General features: G+C 51.1%; 1 protein-coding gene and 1 pseudogene across 3 annotated transcripts; both read right to left on the minus strand.

The window, feature by feature from the left end:
- Nucleotides 1-850: 850 nt before the first annotated feature.
- Nucleotides 851-27,205, minus strand: LOC129693659 (zinc finger protein 850-like). 3 transcript variants are annotated; one of them, XM_055630443.1, is made up of 3 exons: nucleotides 13,441-13,555; nucleotides 12,594-12,714; nucleotides 851-6,438 (listed from the first exon to the last, which is right to left on the minus strand). In XM_055630443.1, exon 3 carries the CDS (start codon nucleotides 6,310-6,312, stop codon nucleotides 3,727-3,729), a length of 2,586 nt encoding a protein of 861 aa, XP_055486418.1. In that variant the 5' UTR covers nucleotides 6,313-6,438; nucleotides 12,594-12,714; nucleotides 13,441-13,555; the 3' UTR covers nucleotides 851-3,726. The 3 variants fall into 3 exon arrangements, with proteins under 3 accessions (XP_055486418.1, XP_055486417.1, XP_055486419.1); XM_055630442.1 differs by having other exon boundaries at nucleotides 851-6,441; XM_055630444.1 differs by lacking the exons at nucleotides 12,594-12,714; nucleotides 13,441-13,555 and adding an exon at nucleotides 27,082-27,205.
- On the minus strand, nucleotides 18,530-27,205 carry LOC129693663 (zinc finger protein 239-like; annotated as a pseudogene).

Here is a 27,205-nt window from a genome sequence, read left to right on the forward strand (position 1 = left end):
GCTCGGTAGCAGACCAAGACGAAGCTCCGCTTGGGGCCCAGTCTTAGCTCTGCCTGTGGACCGCTCTGAACTCTGTGACAGAACCAGTGCAGAAACAGGCCCTTCGGCCCAACACAGCAATGCTGACCAAGATGCCCATTGGCCCGCGTTTGGCCCATATCTTGCCACAGCTACAGGCCCTTCAATGTGACAAAGTACTATCCCAGGATTGAGCAATGCGGGACTGGAAACCTTTGGCCCATCTAGTTGGTAGTGATTAATAAGACTAACCCAACATTGAGCCATGCCGCAAGGAAATAGGCTCTTCGTCCCTTCGAGTTCATGCTGACCGCCAATAACCTATCCCAATATTGAGATGTACAGGACAGGAACAGGCCCTTTGGTCCATCCAGTTGGTAGTGACCCATATGTCTAACCGTACATTGAGATAAAAAGCAGGCAAATAGGCCCTTCAGCCCGTCGGGTTCATGGTGACCACGAAGTATCTATCTCGACCCATCGAGATATGCAATTACGCAGGCCAATTACGCCGGCTGGCAGCTTTCACGGTTGAGGGTGCAGCGGGTCCGGAAGGGAGGAGAGAGAGGGTCGGTGGGGGGAGGGGAGAGAGGAGGGAGGGGAGAGAGGAGGGAGGGGAGAGAAGGGCGGTAGGGGAGGGAGGGGCAGTGGGGGAGGGAGGTGAGGGAGGGGCGAGAGGGTCGGTGAGGGTCGGGAAGAGAGGGGATAAAAGGGTGGTGGGGGAGGAAGGTGAGGGAGGGGTGAGGAGAGAGGGAGGTGAGATAGGGTGGGGAAGGGGCGGTGGGAGAGGGGGTCGGGAGACGGGACGGGGGGGAGTGAGGGACGGGATGGGTGAGGGGCGGGAGGTGAGGAATGGGTGAGAGGGGAAAGAGGGTCGGCATGGGTGAGGGGGGTGGGAGCTGAGGGAGGGTCGGGACGGCAGGAGAGGGGAAGAGAGGGAGGGGCGGGAGGGGAGTGGGGGGGCGGGAGGTGAGAGAGGGGTGAGAGGGGAAGAGAGGGAGAGAGGGAGGGGCAGGAGGTGAGCTACGGTGGGAGGGGAAGGGCAGGAGGGGAATCAGGTGAGAGAGGGGTGGGAGGAGCGACTGGGGAAAGAGCGGAGGTGAGGAAAGGGAGCAAGCCTTGGCGTCCGGCAGGTTCTTTCCCCGGCAGGTTCTTAAGCTGCACCCAGAAGAATGGTCGGTGAATGGGCTCGGCCACTCGGCCACTACAGGTAGGTTTGCAGTCGAGGACCCGAACCAGAAGCCACAGTTTAAAAATAAGGGGTTGGCCAATTAGTATTGAGATGGGGAGAAAAAGGTTTCACCCAGAGACAGGGTGTGGGAGGCCATGGTAAAGCGCTGTCCACAGACTGGGCTGGGGACGAGGTGGAGGTGTTGCATTGCTTATCAGGGGAGATATTACAGCAGTGCTTTGGTAGGATAGATTAGAGGGCTCGTCTAGGGAAGCTATTTGGGTGGAACTGAGAAATGGGAAAGGGGTAGCAATACTTATAGGTGTGTATTATAGACCGCCAAATGGGGAGCGAGAATTGGAAGAGAAAATAATTAAGGAGATTGCAGATATTAGGAGTAAGCAGAAGGTAGTGATTGTGGGAGATTTCAATTTTCCACATAGACTGGGAAACACATTCTGTAAATGGGCTGGATGGTTTGGAGTTTGTTAAATGTGTGCAGGATAGTTTTTTTGCAGCAATACACAGAAGTACCTACTAGAGAAGGGGCAGTGCTGGACCTCCTGTTAGGAAATGAGACGGGTCAGGTGGCAGAGGAATGCGTTGGGGAACAGTTCAGGACCAGTGATCACAATACCATTAGTTTCAATATAATTATGTAGAGGGTCAGAACTGGACCTAGGGTTGAGATTTTTGATTGGAGAAAGGCTAACTTTGAGGAGATGCGAAAGGATTTAAAAGGGGTAAATTGGGACAGTTTGTTTTATGGGAAAGATGTGGAAGAGAAATGGAGGACATTTAAATGACATTTTAAGAGTACAGAATCTTTATGTCCCTGTTCAGTTGAAAGGAAAGAGTAAAAATTGGAAAGAGCCATGGTTTTCAAGGGAAATTGGACACTTGGTTCAGAAAAAGAGAGAGATCTACAATAATTATAGGCAGCATGGAGTAAATGAGGTGCTTGAGGAGTATAAAGAATGTAAAAAGAATCTTAAGAAATAAATTAGAAAAGCTAAAAGAAGATATGAGGTTGCGTTGGCAAGTTAGTGTAGAAATAGCAGGGGCTATGACAGAAATATTTTAAATGTCATTAGAAACGGGAATAGTACCGGAGGATTGGCGTACTGCGCATGTTGTTCCATTGTTTAAAAAGGGGTCTAAGAGTAAACCTAGCAATTATAGACCTGATAGTTTGACGTCAGTGGTGGGCAAATTAATGGAAAGGATACTTAGAGATAATATATATAAGCATCTGGATAAACAGGGTCTGATTAGGAACAGTCAACATGGAGGTCATGCCTGGAAGGTCATGTTTGACTAATCTTCTCGAATTTTTTGAAGAGGTTACTCGGGAAATTGATGAGGGTAAAGCAGTGGATGTTGTATATATGGACTTCAGTAAGGCCTTTGACAAGGTTCCTCAGGGAAGGTTGGTTAAGAAGGTTCAAAGGTTGGGTATTAATGGTGGAGTAGCAAGATGGATTCACAGTGGTTGAATGGGAGATGCCAGAGAGTAATGGTGGATGGTTGTTTGTCAGGTTGGAGGCCAGTGACTAGTGGGGTGCCACAGGGATCTGTGTTGGGTCCACTGTTTGTCATGTACATCAATGATCTGGATGAAGGTGTGGTAAATTGGATTAGTAAGTATGCAGATACTAAGATAGGTGGGGTTGTGGATAATGAAGTAGATTTTCAAAGTTTACAGAGAGATTTATGCCAGTTGGAAGAGTGGGCTGAAAGATGGCAGATGGAGTTTAATGCTGATAAGTGCGAGGTGCTACATCTTGGCAGGACAAATCAAAATAGGACGTACATGGTAAATGGTAGGGAATTGAAGAATGCAGGTGAACAGAGGGATCTGGGAATAACTGTGCACAGTTCCCTGAAAGTGGAATCTCATGTAGATAGGGTGGTAAAGAAAGCTTTTGGTGTGCTGGCCTTTATAAATCAGAGCATTGAGTATAGAAGCTGGGATGTAATGTTAAAATTGTACAAGGCATTGGTGAGGCCAATTCTGAAGTATGGTGTACAATTTTGGTCGCCTAGTTATAGGAATGATGCCAACAAAATAGAGGAGATTTACTAGAATGTTGCCTGGTTTTCAGCAACTAAGTTACAGAGAAAGGTTGAAAAAGTTAAGGCTTTATTCTTTGGAGCGCAGAAGGTTAAGGGGGGACTTGATAGAGGTCTTTAAAATGATGAGAGGGATAGACAGAGTTGACGTGGATAAGCTTTTCCCACTGAGAGTAGGGAAGATTCAAACAAGGGGACATGACTTGAGAATTAAGGGACAGAAGTTTAGGGGTAACGTGAGGGGGAACTTATTTACTCAGAGAGTGGTGGCTGTGTGGAATGAGTTTCCAGTGAAGGTGGTGGAGGCAGGTTTATTTTTATCATTTAAAAATAAATTGGATAGTTATATGGACGGGAAAGGAATGGAGGGTTATGGTCTGAGCACAGGTATATGGGACTAGAGGAGAATACGTGTTCGGCACGGACTAGAAGGGCCGAGATGGCCTGTATCCGTGCTGGAATTGTTACATGGTTATATGGTTAAATGGGGCGGGACGGTCGCTGGCGTGCACCCGCTGGTGGGACAGCAGCCTGGAGGAGCGGGTGAAGCCCTTGCCGCATTGGGCGCAGGTGTAGGGGCGCTCTCCAGTGTGTAGGCGCCTGTGCACCAGCAGGGTGTGGGAGTGGGTGAAGCTCTTGCCGCAGTCACTGCAGGTGTAGGGCCGCTCCCCGGTGTGCATGCGCCAGTGCCCCTTCAGTTCCCGGGACGACTTGAAGCCTTTGCCGCAGTTGGAGCAGGTGAAGGGCCGTTCGTTGCTGTGTACCCGCTGGTGCACCTGCAGCCCCGACGACTGGGCAAAACTCATTCCACAGGTGGAGCAGCCATAGGGCTTCTCGCCCGTGTGCACTCGCCGGTGGATCTTCAGCAGATACTTCCTCTTGAAGCTCTTGCTGCAGGTGGAGCAGCTATAGGGCTTCTCGCCCGTGTGCACCCGCTGGTGAATCTTCAGCCCATGCGCCGTCTTGAAGCTCTTGCCACAGTCGGAACAGCCAAAGGTCTTCTCGCCAGAGTGCACCCGCTGATGGGATAGCAGCCGAGTGGAGCAGGTGAAGCCCTTGCCGCACTGTGAGCAAGTGAAGGGGCGCTCCCCGGTGTGGGTGCGCTGGTGCACCAGGAGAGAGATGGAGCGGGTGAAGCCCTTGCTGCACCGGGTGCAGGTGTAGGGTCGCTCGCCGGTGTGGGTGCGCTGGTGGGACAGCAGCCTGGAAGAGCGGGTGAAGCCCCTCCCACACTGGGTGCAGGTGAAGGGCCGCTCGCCGGTGTGTAGGCGCCTATGCACCACCAGGGTGTGGGAGTGGGTGAAGCCCTTGCCGCAGTCGCTGCAGGTGTAGGGCCGCTCCCCGGTGTGCAGGCGCCTGTGCATCATCAGTTCCCGGGACGACTTGAAGCCTTTGCCGCAGTCGGAGCAGGTGAAGGGCCGTTCGTTACTGTGTACCCGCTGGTGCACCCGCAGCCCCGATGACTGGGCAAACCTCATTCCACAGGTGGAGCAGCCATAGGGCTTCTCGCCCGTGTGCACTCGCCGGTGGATCTTCAGCAGATACTTCGTCTTGAAGCTCTTGCCGCAGGTGGAGCAGCTATAGGGCTTCTCGCCCGTGTGCACCCGCTGGTGAATCTTCAGCAGATACTTCGTCTTGAAGCTCTTGCTGCAGGTGGAGCAGCTATAGGGCTTCTCGCCCGTGTGCACCCGCTGGTGAATCTTCAGCTCATTCTTCGTCTTGACGTTCTTGCCACACTCGGAGCAGCTCAAGGTCTTCTCGCCAGAGTGCACCCGCTGGTGGGCCAGCAGCCGAGTGGAGCAGGTGAAACCCTTGCCGCACTGGGTGCAGGTGTAGGGCCGCTCGCCGGTGTGTTGGCGCCTGTGCACCAGCAGGGTGTGGGAGTGGGTGAAGCTCTTGCCGCAGTCGCTGCAGGTGTAGGGCCGCTCCCCGGTGTGCAGGCGCCAGTGCCCCTTCAGTTCAGTGGACGACTTGAAGCCTTTGCCGCAATTGGAGCAGGTGAAGGGCCTTTCGTTACTGTGTACCCGCTGGTGCACCCGCAGCCCCGACGACTGGGCAAAGCTCTTGCCACAGGTGGAGCAGCTATAGGGCTTCTCGCCCGTGTGCACCCGCTGGTGAATCTTCAGTCGATGCGCCGTCTTGAAGTCCTTGCCACACACAGAGCAGCCATAGGGCTTCTCGCCCGTGTGCACCCGCTGATGGGACAGCAGCCGAGTGTAGCAGGTGAAGCCCTCGCCGCACTGAGCGCAGGTGAAGGGGCGCTCCCCGGTGTGGGTGCGCTGGTGGGACAGCAGCCGATTGGAGCAGGTGAAGCCCTTGCCGCACTGGGCGCAAGTGAAAGGGTGCTCGCCGGTGTGGGTGCGCTGGTGCACCAGGAGAGAGATGGAGTGGGTGAAGCCCTTGCTGCACTGGCTGCAGATGTAGGGGCGCTCGCCGGTGTGGGTGCGCTGATGGGACAGCAGCCGAGTGGAGCAGGTGAAGCCTTTGCCGCACTGGGTGCAGGTGTAGGGCCGCTCGCCGGTGTGTAGGCGCCTGTGCACCACCAGGGTGTGGGAGTGGGTGAAGCTCTTGCCGCAGTCGCTGCAGGTGTAGGGCCGCTCCCCGGTGTGCAGGCGCCAGTGTCCCTTCAGTTCCCGGGATGACTTGAAGCCTTTGCCACAGTCAGAGCAGGTGAAGGGCCGTTCGTTACTGTGTACCCGCTGGTGCATCCGCAGCCCCGACAACCGGGCAAAACACATTCCACAGGTGGAGCAGCCAAAGGGCTTCTCGCCCGTGTGAACACGCCAGTGGATCTTCAGCTCCTGTGCCGTCTTGAAGCTCTTGCCGCAGTCAGAGCAGGCGAACGACTTCTTGTCGGAGTGCACGCGGTTGTGCTCCAGCAGGCTGTCGTAGCTGGCAAAGTTCTTTCCGCACTCCGAGCAGTCGAAGGTGCATTCTCCCATGTGCACCCGCCGGTGGATCTCCAGCTGTCTCGGGCTCTGCCAGGCCTTGCCACACACATCACACTGATAACGCTTCTCCTTGTTGTGCCCCGCAATGTGGTCCTCCATCGAAGCTCAGCCCCTCGAAGCTCAGCCCACACACCGTGCAGATGGAATGGGCTCACCGGCACCCTGGCCGCCCTCAATGGTCACTCATGCTCCCGTCTCTCCGTCCACAACAACAGCTCCTAAATCCTGCTGGAGGGGAACACAGAGGATCAACAAGCTGGCAACAGGACATTACTAACGTGTGAATATTACTAGTGCTTGAAGGGTTGGAAGAGGTGGAGCAGGGGAGGATGGGATGTGGAGGAAAATGGGTGAAGGGGACGTACTGTTGGAGGACCAGAGGCGCTGCACCGCGACCTCCCTCCAACACGGGGCGCTACAGTAGGTGGACCAGAGGCGCTGCACCGCGGCCTTCCACCAACAGGGGGCGCTTCTGCTTCTTCTTCTTGTGAGTGAAACATAAACCAAAGGAATAGTTAGATCTCAAGCCGGTGTTGAGTGGCCAGGTTGTTGTCTCTGTTAGCATGGATGACATGGTTGGCTGTCTGTTGTTCTGCTCAACATTCACATGCTGGGCTCTGGCAGAGGGAGCCTCCATCTCCACACGCGGGCATTGAAACCCCCAACTCAAGTACCAAGTCTATTAAGCTTCACTCATGCTCCTCTGGGGAGCTCAGACCCTGGTGAACTTTTATCTGGTGATGAGATGTAGCTGTGTAATGGAGATGAGGTTGCCTTCCACTCCTGTGACCACTTGGTGGCTACCCAGTGTGCTTTTGTCTCAGTTAGCTGGATGGATGCTAGGAGTTGTTTTCCATGTGGAGCAAAGGGGTGATGGGACTTCAGTCGGCGTGGCCTCTGCTCTCTGCTGATAGCCTGATGGAGGAGGTGATCTGGGTCTATGGCACAACAAGATAGTGCCAGAGTTGCTGCTTGCCTTCAGATCCCTGCAGGCAGAATGCCTACAAGTATAGGGAGCTGGTCGACTGGAGTAGGTTGAAGGCACCCAGTGATGGTCCGCAAGGTGCTGTTCAGACTCGTGTCTACCAGGCTACTGTGTCTACTACTACTCCATATGGGTGCACAGTACTCAGTGGGACAGGCAGCATGTCTGGAGAACGTGGACAGGTACAAAGTGCTGGAGTAACTCAGCGGGTCAGGCAGCATCTCTGGTGGAAGTGGGCAGGCACAAAGTGCTGGAGTAACTCAGCAGGTCAGGCAACATCTGTGGAGAACGTGGACAAGTACAAAGTGCTGGAGTAACTCAGCGGGTCAGGCAGCATCTCTGGAGAACGTGGGCAGGTACATACAAAGTGCTGAAGTAACTCAGCGGGTCAGTCATCTGCAGTTCCTTCCTACACAAATCTCTGCGATCACTTGTGGGTCTTGAACGGAGATGTTCCTAAACCGTGCTGTGATTCATCCTGATAAAATGCTTTCTATTGTGGGGAGGGAGGGGGAGGGAGAGAAAGGGGGTGAGGGGGTAGTGAGGGGAAGAACTTCCCAAAAAGTTAATCTGCAAGTCAATAGACAACAGGTGCTGAGTAGGCCATTCGGCCCTTCGAGCCAGCACTGCCATTCACTGTGATCATGGCTGATCAATACCCCGTTCCTGCCTTCTCCCCACATCCGCGGACTCCGCTATCTTTAAGAGTCCTATTTAGCTCTCTCTTGAAAGTATCCAGACAACTGGCTTCCACCGCCCTGTGAGGTTGAGAATTTCACAAACTCACAACTGAGTGTTTCCCCATCTCCGTTCTAAATGGACGACCCCTGATTCTTAAACTGTGTGACCCCTAGTTCTGGAATCCCCCAACATCGGGGACATGTTTCCTACCTCTAGCGTGCCCAAGCCCTTAATAACCATGAGGAAAGACATTCTTGCCAATAGAGGGAGTACAGAGAAGGTTCACTGGACTGATTCCTGGGATGTCAGGACTTTCATATGAAGAAAGACTGGATAGACTTGGCTTGTACACGCTAGAATTTAGAAGATTGAGGGGGGATCTTATAGACACTTACAAAATTCTTAAGGGGTTGGACAGGCTAGATGCAGGAAGATTGTTCCCAATGTTGGGGAAGTCCAGAACAAGGGGTCATCAGGGCTCTCGCTTAACTTTTTTTCCCTGTTGCCAGCCGAGCAACCTTGACACCTTTTTAGGTTGCCAAATGACAGTTTAGTGGTCATTTAAGACGGTTTGCATGGAGCGTGTGATAATGTGCTTGGACGAAGTGCGTAGTTACCATTTGGAATTATGCTCAATGAAGCATTCACATACTATGTTCAAGAGGAACTGCAATGCTGGAAAATCGAAGGTAGACAAAAGTGCTGGAGAAACTCTGCAGGTGCAGCAGCATCTATGGAGCGAAGGAAATAGGCAACGTTTCAGGCCAAAACCCATCAGTCTGAAGAAGGGTTTTGGCCCGAAACGTTGCCCATTTCCTTCGCTCCATAAATGCTGCCGCATCCACTGAGTTTCTCCAGCACTTTTGTCTACATTCACATATTATTACTGCTTCAAATAAAGTCACAAACTAAACATATTCACCAATCAAGACATTATATATACCGCAATGACATGCAGCAAAATTATAATACAATATCTCAACTCTTTTTACACATTGCAATTGATGCAAGCATGTTTTCTGTGAAGGACCGAAAATTACCATGACATGGCCATAGCATGGGTCGTTATTGCTATTGGCACAGAAACACTCTGGCTTTCCACATAATTTATCCATAACAACATATACAGGTTGCAAGGAAATTTCTACATGCATTTTATGATAATAGCTGTTAAAACCAACTATACCCATCTGACAGGTTAAACATGACAAGAGATGGCCAAAGGACATAACTGCAGCAAATGTTCTTTTGGTAATATGTTTAAAGGTGTCAAAACAAATAATAACATTGGGAATTAAAACACATTTGATTGCATTCCGTTATCAAACATAGTTAATGTTCGCTCTGAAGACCATGAAGCACAATAGGGTCAGGGGGTGTGTGAATCAGTGCGGGGTGGATAGATGGCGGTGGGGGATTTGTGAAGGCAATTGGTGCAGAATGGATGGGTTGAGGCAGGTGAATTAGTACGTGTTGGTTGGAGTGTGTAAAATTGTGAGGGGAGATGGCAGTAGTGTTGAATGGTTGGTCAGTACGGAAGGATGGGGGGGGGGGGGGGATCAGTACAGGATGAATGGGGGTACACAAAAAATGCGGGAGAAATTCAGCGGGTGAGGCAGCATTTATGGAGCTATGGGAATATGCAACGTTTCGGGTCGAGACCCTTCTTCAAACTGTTCCCCCCATTCTTGAATGGGGGGATCAGTACAGGATGGATTGGGGGGGGGGGGGGTCAGCACAGGTTGAATGGGGGGGATCAGTACAGGATGATTGGGGGGGGGGGGGGGGAGCACAGGTTGAATGGGGGATCAGTACAGGATGAATTGGGGGGTGGGGGGGGGGGTCAGTGTGCATCGGAGGGTCTGTGCAGGATGAATGGAGGATCACTACAGGATGAATGAGCGGATCCGTATAGGATGAATGGAGGATCAGCACAGGATGAATGGGAGGTCTGTAAAAGATGATTGGGGGATCACTACAGGATGAATGAGGGGATCAGTACAGGATGCATGAGGGGATCAGTACAGGATGAATGGGGGAACAGTAACAGATGAATGGGAGATCAGTAAAAGATGAATGCGGAGATCACTACAGGATGGATGCAGGGTAAATGGAGGGTAGGTTAGTACCGGATGAATGGGAGTATCAGTGCAGTATGAATGGGGGGAGAAGTGCAGGATGGATGGAAAGGGAGGCCAGTACAGGATGAATTGGGGGACCAGTGTAGGATGGATGGGGGGTGGCAGGTGAATCAATGCGAGGTGGGTAGGGTGATGAATAGATTGGGGGGTAGATAGGAAGGGGAGCACAGGGGATGTCAGTGAGGACTGAATAGAGGAGGAGGGAATGGGGATCAGTGCGGGATGGAGAGGAGGGGTCCCAGGATAAGAAGGGTGGAGGGGGGCGTACAAGAGAGAGAGGGAGAGGGTGGGGTGGAAGGTGCAGAGGAGGTGGGGAGGAAGGAAGGTCAGCGCTTCTCGGACAACATCACCCTGCTGCCTTGGCTGTTCCTGTCCAACACCAGCCGCCTCCCCTCCTCCGCCAGTCGACTGGAAGGTGTAGGGCCGAGCAGTGCAGCTCAAAGATCCTATAGCTATAGGATCTGTCGTGCAGCTGCTTCAGACGGCGGAAGGAGGCCTCCGCCTCCCCCTCTCCCTCCTCCCGGCCTCGGCGTGCGGGAGGGGTTGTGAAAGCGCCATTGGCGGATTTGCAAGCAGTGGCCGTTATCAGCAAAGTTTATAGCGTATCTTTGGTTATCAGGGCGATAGCGGCCGCTGCTTGCGAATGCAGCCGCCACCGCCGACACGAAACGTCACGTTCCTATTCTCAAGAGATGCTGCCTGCCCCGTGGAGTTACTCCAGTTTTTTTGTGTCTATCGTAATAAACCAGTATTTGATTGCCAAGCCGGGCAAAATGAGTCGGCATTTAGGTTGCCCGGCTGCACTTTGAGTGGTCAATGGCACCCGGGCAACCGCTAATTTCGAGCCCTGGTCACAGTTTAGGGATAAGGGGGAAATCTTTCAGGACCGAGATGAGAAAAACATTTTTCACACAGAGAGTGGTGAATCTGTGGAATTCTCTGCCACAGAAGGTAGTTGAGGCCATTCCATTGGCAATATTTAAGAGGGAGTTAGATGTGGCCCTTGTGGCTAAGGGGATCAGGGGGTATGGAGAGAAGGCAGGTACGGGATACTGTTGAATGATCAGCCATGATCCTATTGAATGACGGTGCAGGCTCGAAGGGCCGAATGGCCTACTCCTGCACCTATTTTCTATGTTTAATCTTATATGTTTCAATAAGATCCCCTCTCATCCTAAATTCCAGAGTGTACAAGCCCATCTGCTCCATTCTATCAAGTTATGACAGTCCTGCCATCCCTGGAATTAACCTTGTAAACTATGCTGCACTCCCTCAATAGCAATAATGTCCTTCCTCAAATTAGGGGAACAAAACTGCACACAATACTCCAGGTGTGGTCTCACTAGGGCTCTATACAACTGCAGAAGGACCTCTTTGCTCCTATACTCAACTCCACTTGTTATGAACGCCAACGTGCCATTCGCTTTCTTCACTGCCTGCTGTACCTGCATGCTTACTTTCATTGACTGATGAACAAGGACCCCCAGATCCCTTTGTACTTCCCCTTTTCCCAACTTGACACCATTTAGATAGTAATCTGCCTTCCTGTTTTTGCTACCAAAGTAGATAACTTCACATTTATCCACATTAAACTTCATCTGTCATGCATCTGCCCACTCACCCAACCTGTCCAAGTCACCCTGCATTCTCATAGCATCCACCTCACAGTTCACACTGCCACGCAGCTTTGTGTCATCTGCAAATTTGCTAATGTTACTTGTTTACAAAAACAGGGACGTAATGCTGAGGCTCTATAAGGCGCAGGTCCAGTTGCATTCGGAGTAAATGTGAATAGTTTTGGGCTCCATATCTGAAGAAGGATGTGCCGGCTCTAGAGAGGGTCCAGAGGAGGTTCACGGCAACCGATCCAAGGAATGAGTGGGTTCACGTACAATGAATGTTTGTTGGCGCTGGGCCTGTACTCGCTGGAGTTTAGAAGAATGAGGGGGGGGAGGCCTCATTGAAACTTTAGCGAACAGTGAAAGGCCTGGGTAGAGTGGATGTGGAGAGGATGTTTCCACTAGTAGGAGAGTCTAGAAGGCAAAACATCATAATTAAAGGACGTTCCTTTAGGAAGGAGAGGAGGAATTGCTTTTGCCAGAGGGTGGTGAATCTGTGGGATTCATTGCCACAGGCGGTGGTGGAGGCCACGTCAGTGGATATATTTAAGGCAGAGATAGGTAAATTGTTGATTAGTGCGGGTGTCGTGTAATGGGGAGAAGACAGGAGAACGGGGTTAGGAGGGAGAGATAGATCAGCCATTTTTAAATGGCATATACTCGATCCAGTGGGGGGGGGGGAGAGAGAGGAGGGGGGAGGAGAGAGCGGGGGAGAGGTGGGGAGAGGGAGGTAAGAGGGAGGGGAGGGGGAGGTTTACCTGCATCTCTTCCAACCTCATCTAGGTTGGAGAGAAGGAGGGGGGGGGGGAAAGGGAGGGGGTGTGGAGGGTGCAGGGAGAGGGAGGAATCCTGCAAGCTTTGCCACTTTCATTTCACTGTACATCTTGCATGTGCATGGAACAAAATAAAGTTGACTTGACTTGAGCGATAGGGGGGAGAGGGGGGATTGCTTACGTAGACGTGATTGTACGGAATTGTTCTTGCCTAGCGGTTTCCCAGATCTGCAGCTTCACATTCTCCCCATTAACGACCGTCCGAATCTTGTAATTCACTCCGATAGTCGTGATGTAGCTACCTGAACGAGAGGGGGGAGGGGAGAGAGACAGAGAGAGAGCTGGGGGGGAGAGATGAGGGGGGGAGGAGCGGGGGAGTGGAGGGGGGGGGGGGGGGGGGAAGGAGAGGAGGAATTGCTTTTGCCAGAGGGGTGAATCTGTGGGATTCATTGAGAGGACGGAGTGGATATATTTAAGGGGAGAGAGGAGAGTGCGGGGTCGTGTTATGGGGAGAGAGAAGAGGAGAGAGAAGGGGAGAGAGCGGGAGGGGGAGAGAGAGAGGAGGGAGGGAGGGAGGGAGAGAGAGAGGGAGAGAGAGCGATGAAGAGAGAGAGGGAGACAGAGAGAGAGAGAGAGGGGAGTGAGGAATTGACGAGAGAGATTGTTCTTGCCTAGCGGTTTCCCAGAGCAGCTTCACCTTCTCCCCATTAACGAGACTCCGATAGAGAGAGGGAAGGAGAGAGGCTGGGGGGGGTTTGAGGGGGGAGAGAGGGTGGGGAGAGAGAGCAGGGGGGGGGGGGGGGTTGTGAGGAGCGAGAGACAAGTAGGTGAGGGAGGGAGGAGAGAGAGGCGGAGGGGGGGGAGAGAGAGAGGGAAGGAGATAGGAAAGGAGAGAGAGAGGGGGAGAGATGTTCAGACAATTCAGGAAACAGCCGCCTCCCCTCCCCCTCCCCCTCTCCCTCTCCCGCCTCCCTCTCCCTTTCCCTCTCTCTCCCCCCATCCCTTCTCCTTCCCATTCCCTCACTCACTCTGTGTGTCCCCGATGATCATCAGCTTGAACAGATGTTCCTGGTCCAGACCCGCCATTGACCGGCTCCGCCCCTGACTGCGTCACCACGTACACCCTGAGAACGTCACCGCGTAGACATTCACCGTGTCGTCAGCTCGTTAACCTGACCCCGCCCTCTTGACGTCAGCTCGCACTGCCACCTGCCGTCAGCGCGCGGAGTCGTCTGACACCCCCCTCCCTCCCAATCCTGACGTCACCGCGTACACACTCCCCGACGTCAGCGCGCGCACGGCCACCCCCTCTCCCCCCCCCCCCCCCCCCCGCATCCGGCGCGGCTGGTCTGGTTCCAGTTCCGGTTCCGGTTGCAGTGAGGTGAGTGACCGCTGGTCAAAGTTCCACCCAAAGATCCTATAGCATAAAGATCTGCTATAGGATCGTTGGTTCCACCTAGTTACACTTGAACTATCTGCCCAACATGGCCAAGGCCGAGTGGCGCGGAGCCTGGAAAGATGCCAACACCAACAACGGAGACCGCGCAGTGGAACCACTGGGTTTCGACCTCCATCGCAAGCAATGGCTAACCCTGAACAGAATCCGCACCCTCCATGCAAGAACAGACCATCACCTAGCAATGTTACAAAATTTTGAGATTTAAAAAATCAAGTCTGTAATTTATCCCATCAGATAAAGCAAAAAAAGAAGTTTAGTTTGACACCTAATTCACTTTCATATCTCAAGTATTTAAAATGTTATGGCCATTTTCATACTCGGAAATTAGCATCTTGTTCCCTATTGATTTTCTATGGACATAACAAAAAAGCTATGATCGCGTGCTGTCAAAAGGCCATAACCTTCTTAAAAATTAAGAGCACTGAATGAAATTTTCAGTTATCGTAGATTGAACCATTCTGAAACAAACATAAAATAATCTAACTTGGATGACCTGAAATTAAAGTATATAATTAGTTAGTTACCCAAGTGTAGCTAATTTCAAACTTCAATTACTAGATCTAAACATCTATCCATTTCTTAATAAATGATTAACGTTTTTAAATAGCTCAAGTGTCCAAATAATAATAAATAATTCACAATAAAACATGATTTTAAAATCTCATTTACATTAATTTATAGGCCAAATGGAAGGAATTTAGTGTTCAATTGCAGTAAATTAAAGTCCATTTTAAATCAGCTTTCTAGTGCGTTCCTGTGAACGCGCTGGTTTAGAACGTTCACATTGCGCTGGATTTGTGCCTCAAATGCCCAGAAAAATACTGCAGGATATAAAGAGCCCAAAATGAACTATTCGCTATGGAAAACTTTATATACAGGGTTCTTAAGTAGCCCCTTTTAATGTAAAAATAAGGTACATACCTTTAATTGTTTGCTTTATAAAACCCTGGGGCTGCGAGAGGTCGCGGGTTTAGAGAGTGATTTTTAAACTACTATAACTATTATACAAGGCCATAAAAACTAATAATACCTTTTGCGACGGGGTCTTTCAGCGATTTTTCATTAATGATTTACTAGGCTGGACATTTTCGATTGCAACAGCCTAGTAAAAATCGCGTTTTAAACCCGCCCCCTCTAAACAGCGCCAAAATCGCGCACAAGGGCTGGGGCAGATTCTCAACGGCGATTCAGGTAGGTTTTGCAACATACCTACATCACCTGCACCTGCATACGCGAGGGATGACAGACAGCCCTGCTTGTGACTGCAGACATCCAGACCAGACCACACACGGTGAATGACTGCTCACTGAGGCTTTTACCTGGGGGCATCAAAGCCCATCCAATGATGCTGTCCTGGCCTGGATGTCTACCCTTGATCTATGCCATCTGGGAAGAGGTACAGGAACATTAGCTGCAAAACCAGCAGGATGCTCCTCAGCTTCTTCCCGCAGGCTATAAGACTGATAAACGGACTTTGCCCCCTGCCAAAGTACCGCGCACCAACCACCAACCTGGACACATTGCAGCAGAGCCACTGTCGTGCCGCTGCTGATCGGAAAGCCTGTTGATGTTTAGTAGAGAGTAGAGTGTTAATTTGTTCATGATATATGTATTTTTATTTCTATTTATTTTTTACTGCACACTGAATGGACACTGGTTGAGCAATGTTTTTTTGTTTCCTCTGGGTATGTGAGTACTCAGGAAAATGACAATAAAGATATACAATATAACTTTAGGCTGTGCGCGTCATACACAAGGCCACCCCTTTTCCACCCCCAGCCTCTCACCTACCCTCCTAGCCCCCGGACACTCTCCTCTCAGCCTCGTCCCCCTCAGATCTCTCTCTCTCTTCTGACTATCTCCCCCTCTCTCCTGCATGCTGCTGATCGGAAAGCTGTTGATGTTTATTAAGAGTAGTGTTTATTTGTTCTTATTATGTATTTTTTATTTCTATTTATTTTTTCCTGCACACTGAATTGACTCGTTTTTTTGTTTCTCTGGGTTTGTCTGAAAATTACAATCAAGATTACATTCTCTCCCTGACCCTCCCCACTGTCCGTGAGCCTCTCCCCTTATTCCTTCTCCATCTCAAGATCCTCCCTCAGATATCCCTTATTCCTTCCCCATCTCAACATCCCCTTCCATCTCCTCGTCCCCCCCTCACTCCCAATGTTACCTCTATTCCCCCCTCCTCTCTAGTCCTCCATCCCCACACTCCCTCCCTTCCACCAGCTTCCCTCCCTCCCCCATTTCATTCAATCTCCTCATACCCCCCCTTTTCATTCACTCTCCTCATCCCTCCCTCCCTCCACCCCACGTCTGTTCACTCCCTCTCCCCCCACAGTGTTCCCTCACCCCCTTACTCCTCATTTGCTCCCTCCCACCGTCACCCCCATTCTAGCCCACATCTCTCCACTCCGTAGGATTCTTCAGGACCCCTATCACATCCTGTTTCCTGAGTTTGAGTGGCTCCCCTCAGGACGCAGACTCCGCTGTCCGGGTTGCCGGACACAGAGGAGGAAGGCAACCTTCATCCCCAGGGCTGTCCAGCTTTTTAATGCTGATCATTGACTCATGAACATATGAAATGAAATAACCATCTATATGCACTTTTTAATTGAAGCACTTAGGAAGCACTTTAAAAACTATTACTATGTGTTGAATGTTGATGTGCGGTGTGTGTTGTGTCATTGTGCAGTGTGTCTGTGGAATGCGTGTGCTGGTTGATTGTGCAGTATGCGTGCTGCTTATGTTTGTTGATTGTGTCCCTTTTTAAAAAGCTACTGTAATGCGCCCTTTTAAATTGCCCCTCGGGGACGAATAAAGTGCTTTGAATTGAATTGAACTCCCTCTGCTGCCACTGTTCCGTAACTCTGGTCTCCCCCCCCCCCACATATTCCCTCACCCCCTTCAACGACCCACTCTCTGCTTCAGTTTGCAGCTTTATTTTATTTCAAAAAATACTTGATTGAGGTTATAAAAATTATAAAGACAGAATATTCACCAACTTACACAAGTACTGAAGTGTTTCCATCACCATTCTTTGGAAAAGGGAACCTGAATCGGCCGTGGGTTTTAACGTGAATTTAACAGGTTTGTGTGCAGACAGGAGGGGTGCTCTCCCCCCCCCCCCCCTGCTCTATCTCCCCACCCTCTGACTCTCCCCTTCCCCTCCCCACGGCCCCCATCTCTCCCACCCATCTATCTCCCCACATCTCCATCTCTCCCCCACCCCTACTCCTCTGTCACCCCACCCCCTCTTCCCTCCCCCGCTTACCACCCCTCATTCTCTCACTCCTCTCTCCCGCTCCCCGTTTTCACCTCCGCCCTCCCATCCGTATCTCCCCCTCCCCACAAGTCTCGCCCCCCTCCCCACTAGTCTATCCCCCCCTCCCACTAGTCTATTTCTCCCCTCCCCACTAGTCCCTCCCCCACCCATTCTCCCCCTCCCCACTAGTCTCCTTCCTCCCGTCCTCGTCTCCCATGGCTCTGCAGCGTATTTATATGCAGCAGCTTCTCCATGTATTTACAGCGTTGATGACTGATTAGTTGATGCTTAATCCGTTCCTCAGGGCAGCGGGGATTCCAACCTCTTGCACCCACTACCGGGACACACGGGTCTGGAGGAAGGAGCTAGCAGCGCCTGGCCACCACCACCACCAGGTTCGGTAGCAGACCAACACGAAGCTCCACAAGGTGACCAGCCTCAGCTCTGCCTGGGGACCGTTCTGAACTCTGTGACTGAACCAGGAGTAATACAGTGCAGAAACAGGCCCTTCGGCCCAACACGTCAATGCTGACCAAGATGCCCAATTGGCCCGCGTTTGGCCCATATCTTGCCACAGCTACAGGCCCTTTGCCCATTGACTTCAATGTGACCGCCAAGTACTATCCCAGGATTGAGCAATGCGGGACAGGAAACATTCGGCCCATCTAGTTGGTAGTGATCAATAAGTCTAACCCAACATTTAGTCTAGCCGCAAGGAAATGGGCTCTTCGGGTTCATGGTGACCGCCAATAACCTATACCAATATTGAGATGTACAGGACAGGAACAGGCCCTTCGGTCCATCCAGTTGGTAGTGACCCATATGTCTAACCTTACATGGAGCTAAACAGCAGGCAAATAGGCCCTTCGGCCCATCGGGTTCATGGTGAGCACGAAGTATCTATCTCGACCCATCGAGAAATGCAGTATAGGACAGGCCAATTACGCCAGCTGGCAACTTTCATGATTGAGGATGCAGCGGGCCCGGATGGGAGGAGAGAGAGGGTCGGTGGGGGAGGGGAGAGAGGAGGGAGGGGAGAGAGGGGCGGTGGGGGAGTGAGGGGCAGTGGGGGAGTGAGGTGAGGGAGGGGTAAGGGGAGGAGAGAAGGGTGAGTTGGGAAGTGGGAGAAGCGAGAGGGTCAGGGAGGGAGGGCAATGGGGTCGGGAGGTGAACGGAGAGGGAGGGGAGAGGGGTGGGGGAGAGAGGGTCGGAAGGTGATCGAGGGACGGGAGGGGATTGAGGGGTGGGATGGGTGATGGGCGGGGGGGCGGCATGGGAGAGAAGGGAAAGGGTCGGGAGGGTGAGGGAGGGGGGCAGGATCTGAAGGAGGGGAAGGGGAGGGGTGGTGAGGGGAGGGGGTGAGTGTGAGTGGAGGGGTGAGGGGGAAGAGAGGGAGGGGAGTTAGGGGCAAGAGGGGAAGCAGGTGAGTGGGACGGGAGCTGAGGGTCGGGAGGAGAGGGGTGAGAGAGGGAGGGGCGGGAGGGGAGTGAGGGGCAGGAGGGGTGAGAGTGGAAGAGAGGGAGGAGCAGGAGGTGAGCGAGCGGTGGGAGAGGAGGGGAAGCAGGTGAGAGAGGACTGGGAGGGGCGAGTGGGGCAAGAGCGAAGGTGAGGGAAGGGAGCAAGCCTTGGCATCCGCCTTCCCCAGCAGGTTCTTAAGCTGAGCCCAGAAGAATGGTCGGCGACTGGGCTCGGCCACTCGGCCACTACAGGTCGGTTTGTAGTCGAGGAGCGGAGGGGATCCGAACCAGAGGCCACAGTTTAAGAATAAGGGGTCAGCCAATTAGGACTGAGATGGGGAGGAAAAGGTATCACCCAGAGACAAGGTGTGGGAGGCCATGGTAAAGCGCTGTCCACAGGCTGGGCTGCGGACGGGACGGTCACTGTCGTGCACCCGCTGGTGGGACAGCAGCCGGGAGGAGCAGGTGAAGCCCTTGCTGCACTGGGCGCACGTGTAGGGGCGCTCGCCGGTGTGTAGGCGCCTGTGCACCAGCAGGGTGTGGGAGTCGGTGAAGCTCTTGCTGCATTCGCTGCAGGTGTTGGGCCGCTCCCCGGTGTGCAGGCGCCAATGTCACTTCAGTTCAGTGGATGACTTGAAGCCTTTGCTGCAATTGGAGCAGGTGAAGGGCCTTTTGTTGCTGTGTACCCGCTGGTGCACCCGCAACCCGATGACTGGGCAAAGCTCTTGCCACAGGTGGAGCAGCCATAGGGCTTCTCGCCCGTGTGCACCCGCTGGTGAGTCTTCAGTCCATGCGCCGTCTTGAAGTCCTTGCCACACACGGAGCAGCTAAAGGTCTTCTCGCCAGAGTGCACCTGCTGATGGGATAGCAGCCGAGTGGAGCGTATGAAGCCCTTGCCGCACTGGGTGCAGGTGTAGGGCCGCTCGCCGGTGTGTAGGCGCCTGTGCAGCACCAGGGTGTGGGAGTGGGTGAAGCTCTTGCCACAGTCGCTGCAGGTGTAGGGTCGCTCCCCGGTGTGCACGCGCCAGTGTCCCTTCAGTTTCCAGGACGACTTGAAGCCTTTGCCACAGTCGGAGCAGGTGAAGGGCCGTTCATTGCTGTGTACCCGCTGGTGCATCCGCAGCCCCGACGACTGGACAAAACACATTCCACAGGTGGAGCAGCCAAAGGGCTTCTCGCCCGTGTGAACTCGCCGGTGGATCTTCAGGGCGTGCGCTGCCTTGAATCTCTTGTCGCAGTCGGAGCAAGTGAAGGGCCTCTTGTCAGAGTGCACGCGGTTGTGCTCCAGCAGGCTGTCGTAGCTGGCAAAGTTCTTGCCGCACTCCGAGCAGTCGAAGGGACGTTCTCCCATGTGCACCCGCCGGTGGATCTCCAACTGTCTCGGGCTCTGCAAGGCCTTGCCACACACGTCACACTCATAATGCTTCTGCTTGTTGTGCCCCGCCATGTGGTCCTCCATCAAAGCTCAGTCACACGAATCTCAGCCCGCACACCGAGCAGATGGAAGGGGCTCACCGGCTCCCTGGCTGCCCTCAATAGTCACTCATGCTTCCGTCTCTCCGTCCACAGCAACAGCTCCTAAATCCTGCTGGAGGGGAACACAGAGGATCAATAAGCTGGCAACAGGACATTACTAACGCGTGAATATTACTAGTGCTTGAAGGGTTGGAAGAGGTGGAGCGGGGGAGGATGGAATGCGGAGGGGAGCGGGGGAAGGGGGAGGGAGAGGTGATGAGGAAGCATGGGGGGATGTGGGGAAGGGGGATGAGGACTGCACCACAGCCTTCAACCGACAGGGGGCGCTACAGTCGGTGGACCAGAGACGCTGCACCGCAGCCTTCAACCAACAGGGGGCGCTTCTTTTTGCGAGCGAAACAAACCAAAGTTAGATCTGAAGCCGGGTGTTGAGCAGCCAGGTTGTTGTCTCTGTTGGTGTCAATGTCTGTCTGCCAGGCCCTGACACAGCTCCATTTGGTGGGTGGTAGAGCGGGCACCCAGAGATGACATGGTTGGATGTCTGTTGTTCTGCTTCACATTCACAGGCTGGCGGAGGGAGTCCCCATCTCCACATACTGGCATTGAAACGCCCAACTCCAGTACCAAGTCTGTTGAGCTTCACCCATGCTCCTCTGGGGAGCTCAGACCCTGGACAACCTTTACTGGTGAAGAGATGTAGCTGTGTAATGGGGTTGCTTTCCACTCCTGTGACCAATTGGTGGCTATCCAGTGTGCTTTTGTCTCAGTTGGCTGGATGGATGCTAGTTGTTTTCCATGTGGAGCAAAGGGGTCACGGGACTTCAGTTGGGGTGGCCTCTGCTCTCTGCTGATAGCCTGAGGAGGTGATCTGGGTTCATGGCATGACGAGATCGTGCCAGAGTTGCTGCTTGCCTTCTGATCCCTGCAGGCGGAATGCAAGTATAGGGAGCTGGTCGACTGGAGTAGGTTGAAGGCACCCAGTGATGGTTTGCAAAGTGCTGTTCAGGCTCGTATCTACCAGGCTACTGTGTCTACTACTACTACATACGGGTGCGCAGTACTCAGCGGGACAGGCAACATCTATGGAGAACGTGGACAGGTACAAAGTGCTGGAGTAACTCAGCGGGACATGCATCAGCAAGTCAATAGACAACAGGTGCAAGAGTAGGCCATTCAGCCCCTTGAGCCATTCACTGTGACCATGGCTGATCAGTACCCCGTTCCTGCCTTCTACCCACATCCGCGGACTCCGCTATCTTTAGCATAGAACATAGAAATATAGAAATTAGGTGCAGGAGTAGGCCAATCGGCCCTTCGAGTCTGCACCGCCATTCAATATGATCATGGCTGATCATCCAACTCAGTATCCCGTACCTGCCTTCTCTCCATACCCTCTGATCCCCTTAGCCACAAGGGCCACATCTAACTCCCTCTTAAATATAGCCAATGAACTGGCCTTGACTACCCTCTGTGGCAGAGAGTTCCAGAGATTCACCACTCCCTGTGTGAAAAAAGTTCTTCTCATCTCGGTTTTAAAGGATTCCCCCCTTATCCTTAAGCTGTGATCCCTTGTCCTGTACTTCCCCAACATCGGGAGCAATCTTCCTGCATCTAGCCTGTTCAACCCCTTAAGAATTTTGTGCATTTCTATAAGATCCCCCCTCAATCTGCACCTGCATGCCTACTTTCAATGACTGGTGTACCATGACACCCAGGTCTCGCTGCATCTCCCCTTTTCCTAGTCGGCCACCATTTAGATAATAGTCTGCTTTCCTGTTTTTGCCACCAAAATGGATAACCTCACATTTATCCACATTATACTGCATCTGCCAAACATTTGCCCACTCACCCAGCCTATCCAAGTCACCTTGCAGTCTCCTAGCATCCTCCTCACAGCTAACACTGCCCCCCAGCTTAGTGCCATCCGCAAACTTGGAGATATTGCCTTCAATTCCCTCATCCAGATCATTAATATATATTGTAAATAGCTGGGGTCCCAGCACTGAGCCTTGCGGTACCCCACTAATCACTGCCTGCCATTGTGAAAAGGACCCGTTTACTCCTACTATTTGCTTCCTGTTTGCCAGCCAGTTCTCTATCCACATCAATACTGAACCCCCAATGCCGTGTGCTTTAAGTTTGTATACTAATCTCTTATGTGGGACCTTGTCGAAAGCCTTCTGGAAGTCCAGATACACCACATCCACTGGTTCCCCCCTATCCACGCTACTAGTTATTTCCTCGAAAAATTCTAGAAGATTCGTCAGACATGATTTACCTTTTGTAAATCCATGCTGACTTTGTCCAATGATTTCACCACTTTCCAAATGTGCTGCTATCCCATATTTAATAACTGGCTCTAGCAGTTTCCCCACTACCGATGTTAGACTAACTGGTCTGTAATACCCCGTTTTCTCTCTCCCTCCCTTCTTAAAAAGTGGGGTTACGTTTGCTACCCGCCAATCCTCAGGAACTACTCCAGAATCTAAAGAGTTTTGAAAGATTATTACTAATGCATCCACTATTTCTGGAGCTACTTCCTTAAGTACTCTGGGATGCAGCCTATCTGGCCCTGGAGATTTATCAGCCTTTAATCCATTCAATTTACCCAACACCACTTCCCGGCTAACCTGGATTTCACTCAATTCCTCCAACTCCTTTGACCCGCGGTCCCCTGCTATTTCCGGCAGATTATTTATGTCTTCCTTAGTGAAGATGGAACCAAAGTAGTTATTCAATTGGTCCGCCATATCCTTGTTCCCCATGATCAACTCACCTGTTTCTGACTGCAAGGGACCTACATTTGTTTTAACTAATCTCTTTCTTTTCACATATCTATAAAAACTTTTGCTGTCAGTTTTTATGTTCCCTGCCAGTTTTCTTTCATAATCTAGTTTTCCTTTCCTAATTAAGCCCTTTGTCCTCCTCTGCTGGTCTCTGAATTTCTCCCAGTCCTCCGGTATGCTGCTTTTTCTGGTTAATTTGTACGCATCATCCTTCGCTTTGATACTAAGAGCCCTATCTAGCTCTCTCTTGAAAGTATCCAGACAACTGGCCTCCCCGTGAGGCAGAGAATTTCACAGAATCACAACTGAGTGTTTCCTCATCTACGTTCTAAATGGACGACCCCTTATTCTTTAACTGTGTGACCCCTGGTTCTGGACTCCCCCAACATCGGGAACATGTTTCCTGCCTCCAGCGTGTCCAAACCCATAATAATCTTATATGTTTCAATAAGATACCCTCCCATCCTTCTAAATTCCAGAATGTACAATCCCAGCTGCTCCATTCTATTAAGTTATGACACTCCTGCCATCTCGGGAATTAACCTGGTGAACCCACGCTGCGCTCCCTCAATAGCAAGAATGTCCTTCCCCAAATTAGGGGAACAAAACTGCACACAATACTCCAGATGTGGTCTCACTAGGGCCCTGTACAACTGCAGAAGGACCTTGTTGCTTCTATACTCAAATCCACTTGTTTTGAACACCAATATGCTATTAGCTTTCTTCATTGTCTGCTGTACCTGCATGCTTACTTTCATTGACTGATGAACAAGGACCCCCAGATCCCGTTGTACTTCCCCTTTTCCCAAGTTGACACCATTCAGATAGTAATCTGCCTTTCTGTTTTTGCTACCAAAGTAGATAACTTAACATTTATACACATTAAACTGCATCTGCCATGTATCTGCCCACTCACCCAACCTGTCCAAGTCATCCTGCATTCTCATAGCATCCACCTCACAGTTCACACTGCCACCCAGCTTTGTGTCATCTGCAAATTTGCTAATGTTACTTGTTTACAAACAGGGACGTAATGCTGAGGCTCTATAAGGCGCAGGTTCAGCCGCATTTGGAGTAAAGGTGAACAATTTTGGACCCCATATCTGACCCCATATCGTTGGTGCATATTGGCACCATCGATATAGGTAAAAAAAGGGATGAGGTCCTACAGGATGAATTTAGGGAGCTAGGAAATAAACTTAAAAGTAGGACCTCAAAGGTGATAATCTCTGGATTACTACCAGTACCACGGGCCAGTCAGAGCAGAAATAGGAGGATATTGCAGATGAATACATGGCTTGAAAAATGGTGCAAGGGGGAGGGATTCAAATTTTTTAGTTTGGAGGATGTGGAATCAGTATGGGTAGAGCTGCGAAACACTAAGGGGCAGAAAACGCTTGTGGGTGTTGTGTACAGGCCACCTAACAGTAGTAGTGAAGTTGGAGATGGTATCAAACAGGAAATTAGAAATGCGTGCGACAATGGCAAAGCAGTTAGAATGGGTGACTTCAATCTACATATAGATTGGGTGAATCAAATTGGCAGGGGTGCTGAGGAAGAGGATTTCTTGGAATGTATGCGGGATAGTTATCTAAATCAACATGTAGAGGAACCAACGAGAGAGCAGGCTATTTTAGACTGGGTATTGAGTAATGAGGAAGGGTTAGTTAGCAATCTTGTTGTACGTGCCCCCTTGGGCAACAGTGACCATAATATGGTTGAGTTCTTCATTAGGATGGAGAGTGACATTGTTAATTCAGAAACAATGGTTCTGAACTTAAAGAAAGGTAACTTTGAGGGTATGAGACGTGAATTGGCCAAGATTGACTGGCAATTAATTCTAAAAGGGTTGACAGTGGATATGCAATGGAAGTCATTTAAAGACTGCATGGATGAACTACAAAAATTGTTCATCCCAGTTTGGCAAAAGAATAAATCAGGGAAGGTAGTGTATCTGTGGATAACAAGGGAAATCAGGGATAGTATCAAAGCGAAGGATGATGCGTACAAATTAGCCAGAAAAAGCAGCATATTTGGGTGAAATTCAGAGACCAGCAGAGGAAGACAAAGGGCTTAATTAGAAAAGGAAAAATGGATTATGAAAGAAAACTGGCAGGGAACATAAAAACTGACTGCAAAAGTTTTTATAGATATGTGAAAAGAAAGAGATTAGTTAAAACAAATGTAGGTCCCTTGCAGTCAGAAACAGGTGAGTTGATCATGGGGAACAAGGATATGGCGGACCAATTGAATAACTACTTTGGTTCCATCTTCACTAAGGAAGACATAAACAATTTTTCGAGGATGTAACTAGTAGCGTGGATAGGGGAGAACCAGTGGATGTGGTGTATCTGGACTTCCAGAAGGCTTTCGACAAGGTCCCACATAAGAGATTAGTATACAATGTTAAAGCACACGGCATTGGGGGTTCAGTATTGATGTGGATAGAGAACTGGCTGGCAAACAGGAAGCAAAGAGTATGAGTAAACGGGTCCTTTTCACAATGGCAGGTAGTGACTAGTGGGGTACCGCAAGGCTCAGTGCTGGGACCCCAGCTATTTACAATATATATTACTGATCTGGATGAGGGAATTGAAGGCAATATCTCCAAGTTTGCGGATGGCACTAAGCTGGGGGGCAGTGTTAGCTGTGAGGAGGATGCTAGGAGACTGCAAGGTGACTTGGATAGGCTGGGTGAGTAGGCAAATGTTTGGCAGATGCAGTATAATGTGAATAAATGTGAGGTTATCCATTTTGTTGGCAAAAACGGGAAAGCAGACTATTATCTAAATGGTGGCCGATTGGGAAAGGGGGAGATGCAGCGAGACCTGTGTGTCATGGTACACCAGTCATTGAAGGTAGGCATGCAGGTGCAGCAGGCAGTAAAGAAAGCGAATGGTATGTTGGCTTTCATAGCAAAAGGATTTGAGTATAGGAGCAGGGAGGTTCTACTGCAGTTGTACAGGGTCTAGGTGAGTCCACACCTGGAGTATTGCGTACAGTTTTTGGTCTCCAAATCTGAGGAAGGACATTATTGCCATAGAGGGAGTGCAGAGAAGGTTCACCAGACTGATTCCTGGGATGTCAGGACTGTCTTATGAAGAAAGACTGGATAGACTTGGTTTATACTCTCTAGAATTTAAGAGATTGAGAGGGGATCTTACAGAAACGTACACAATTCTTAAGGGGTTGGACAGGCTAGATGCAGGAAGATTGCTCCCGATGTTGGGGAAGTCCAGGACAAGGGGTCACAGCTTAAGGATAAGGGGGAAATCCTTTAAAACCGAGATGAGAAGAACTTTTTTCACACAGAGTGGTGAATCTCTGGAACTCTCTGCCGCAGAGGGTAGTTGAGGCCAGTTCATTGGCTATATTTAAGAGGGAGTTAGATGTGACCCTTGTGGCTAAGGGGATCAGAGGGTATGGAGAGAAGGCAGGTACGGGATACTGAGTTAGATGATCAGCCATGATCATGTTGAATGGCGGTGCAGGCTCAAAGGGCCGAATGGCCTACTCCTGCACCTAATTTCTATGTTTCTATGAAGGATGTGCCGGCTCTGGAGAGGGTCCAGAGGAGGTTCACGGCAACCGAGCCAAGGAATAAGTGGGTTCATGTACGATGAGTGTTTGTTGGCGCTGGGCCTGTACTCGCTGGAGTTTAGAAGAACGAGGGGGGGGACTTCATTGAAACTTTAGCAAACTGTGTAAGGCCTGGGTATAGTGGATGTGGAGAGGATGTTTCCACTGGTGGAAGAGACTAGGACCAGAGGGCTCATAATTAAAGGACATTCCTTTCGGAAGGAGACGAGGATGAATTCATTTTGCTAGAGGGTGGTGAATCTGTGAGATTCAATGCCACAGGCGGCGGTGGAGGCCACGTCAGTGGATATATTTAAGGCAGAGATAGGTAAATAAATTGTTGATTAGTGTGGGTGTCGGGAGTTATGGGGAGAAGGCAGGAGAATGGGGTTAGGGGGGAGAGATAGATTAACCATTTTTGAATGGCATAGACTCGATGGGGGAGGGGAGGGATGGAGGAGAGGAGGGGAGGGGGTTGGAGAGAAGGATGGGGAGGGGGAAAAGATGGAGCGGAAGGGAGGGGGGGAAGAGGGAGGGGAATCCTGCAGGCTTTGCCACTTTCATTTCACTGTACATCTTGTATGTGATGGAACAAATAAAGTTGACTTGACTTGAGCGATAGGGGAGAGGGGGATTGAACTTACGTAGACGTGTTTGTACGTAATCGTTCTTGCCAAGCGGGATCCCAGATCTGCAGCTCCACCTTCTCCCCATTAACAACGACCGTCTAAATCTTGAAATCTGCTCCGATAGTCGTGATGTAGCTAC

The sequence above is a fragment of the Leucoraja erinacea genome, unplaced genomic scaffold (genome assembly GCF_028641065.1).
Source record: "Leucoraja erinacea ecotype New England unplaced genomic scaffold, Leri_hhj_1 Leri_380S, whole genome shotgun sequence".
NCBI classification, from domain to species: domain Eukaryota; kingdom Metazoa; phylum Chordata; class Chondrichthyes; order Rajiformes; family Rajidae; genus Leucoraja; species Leucoraja erinaceus.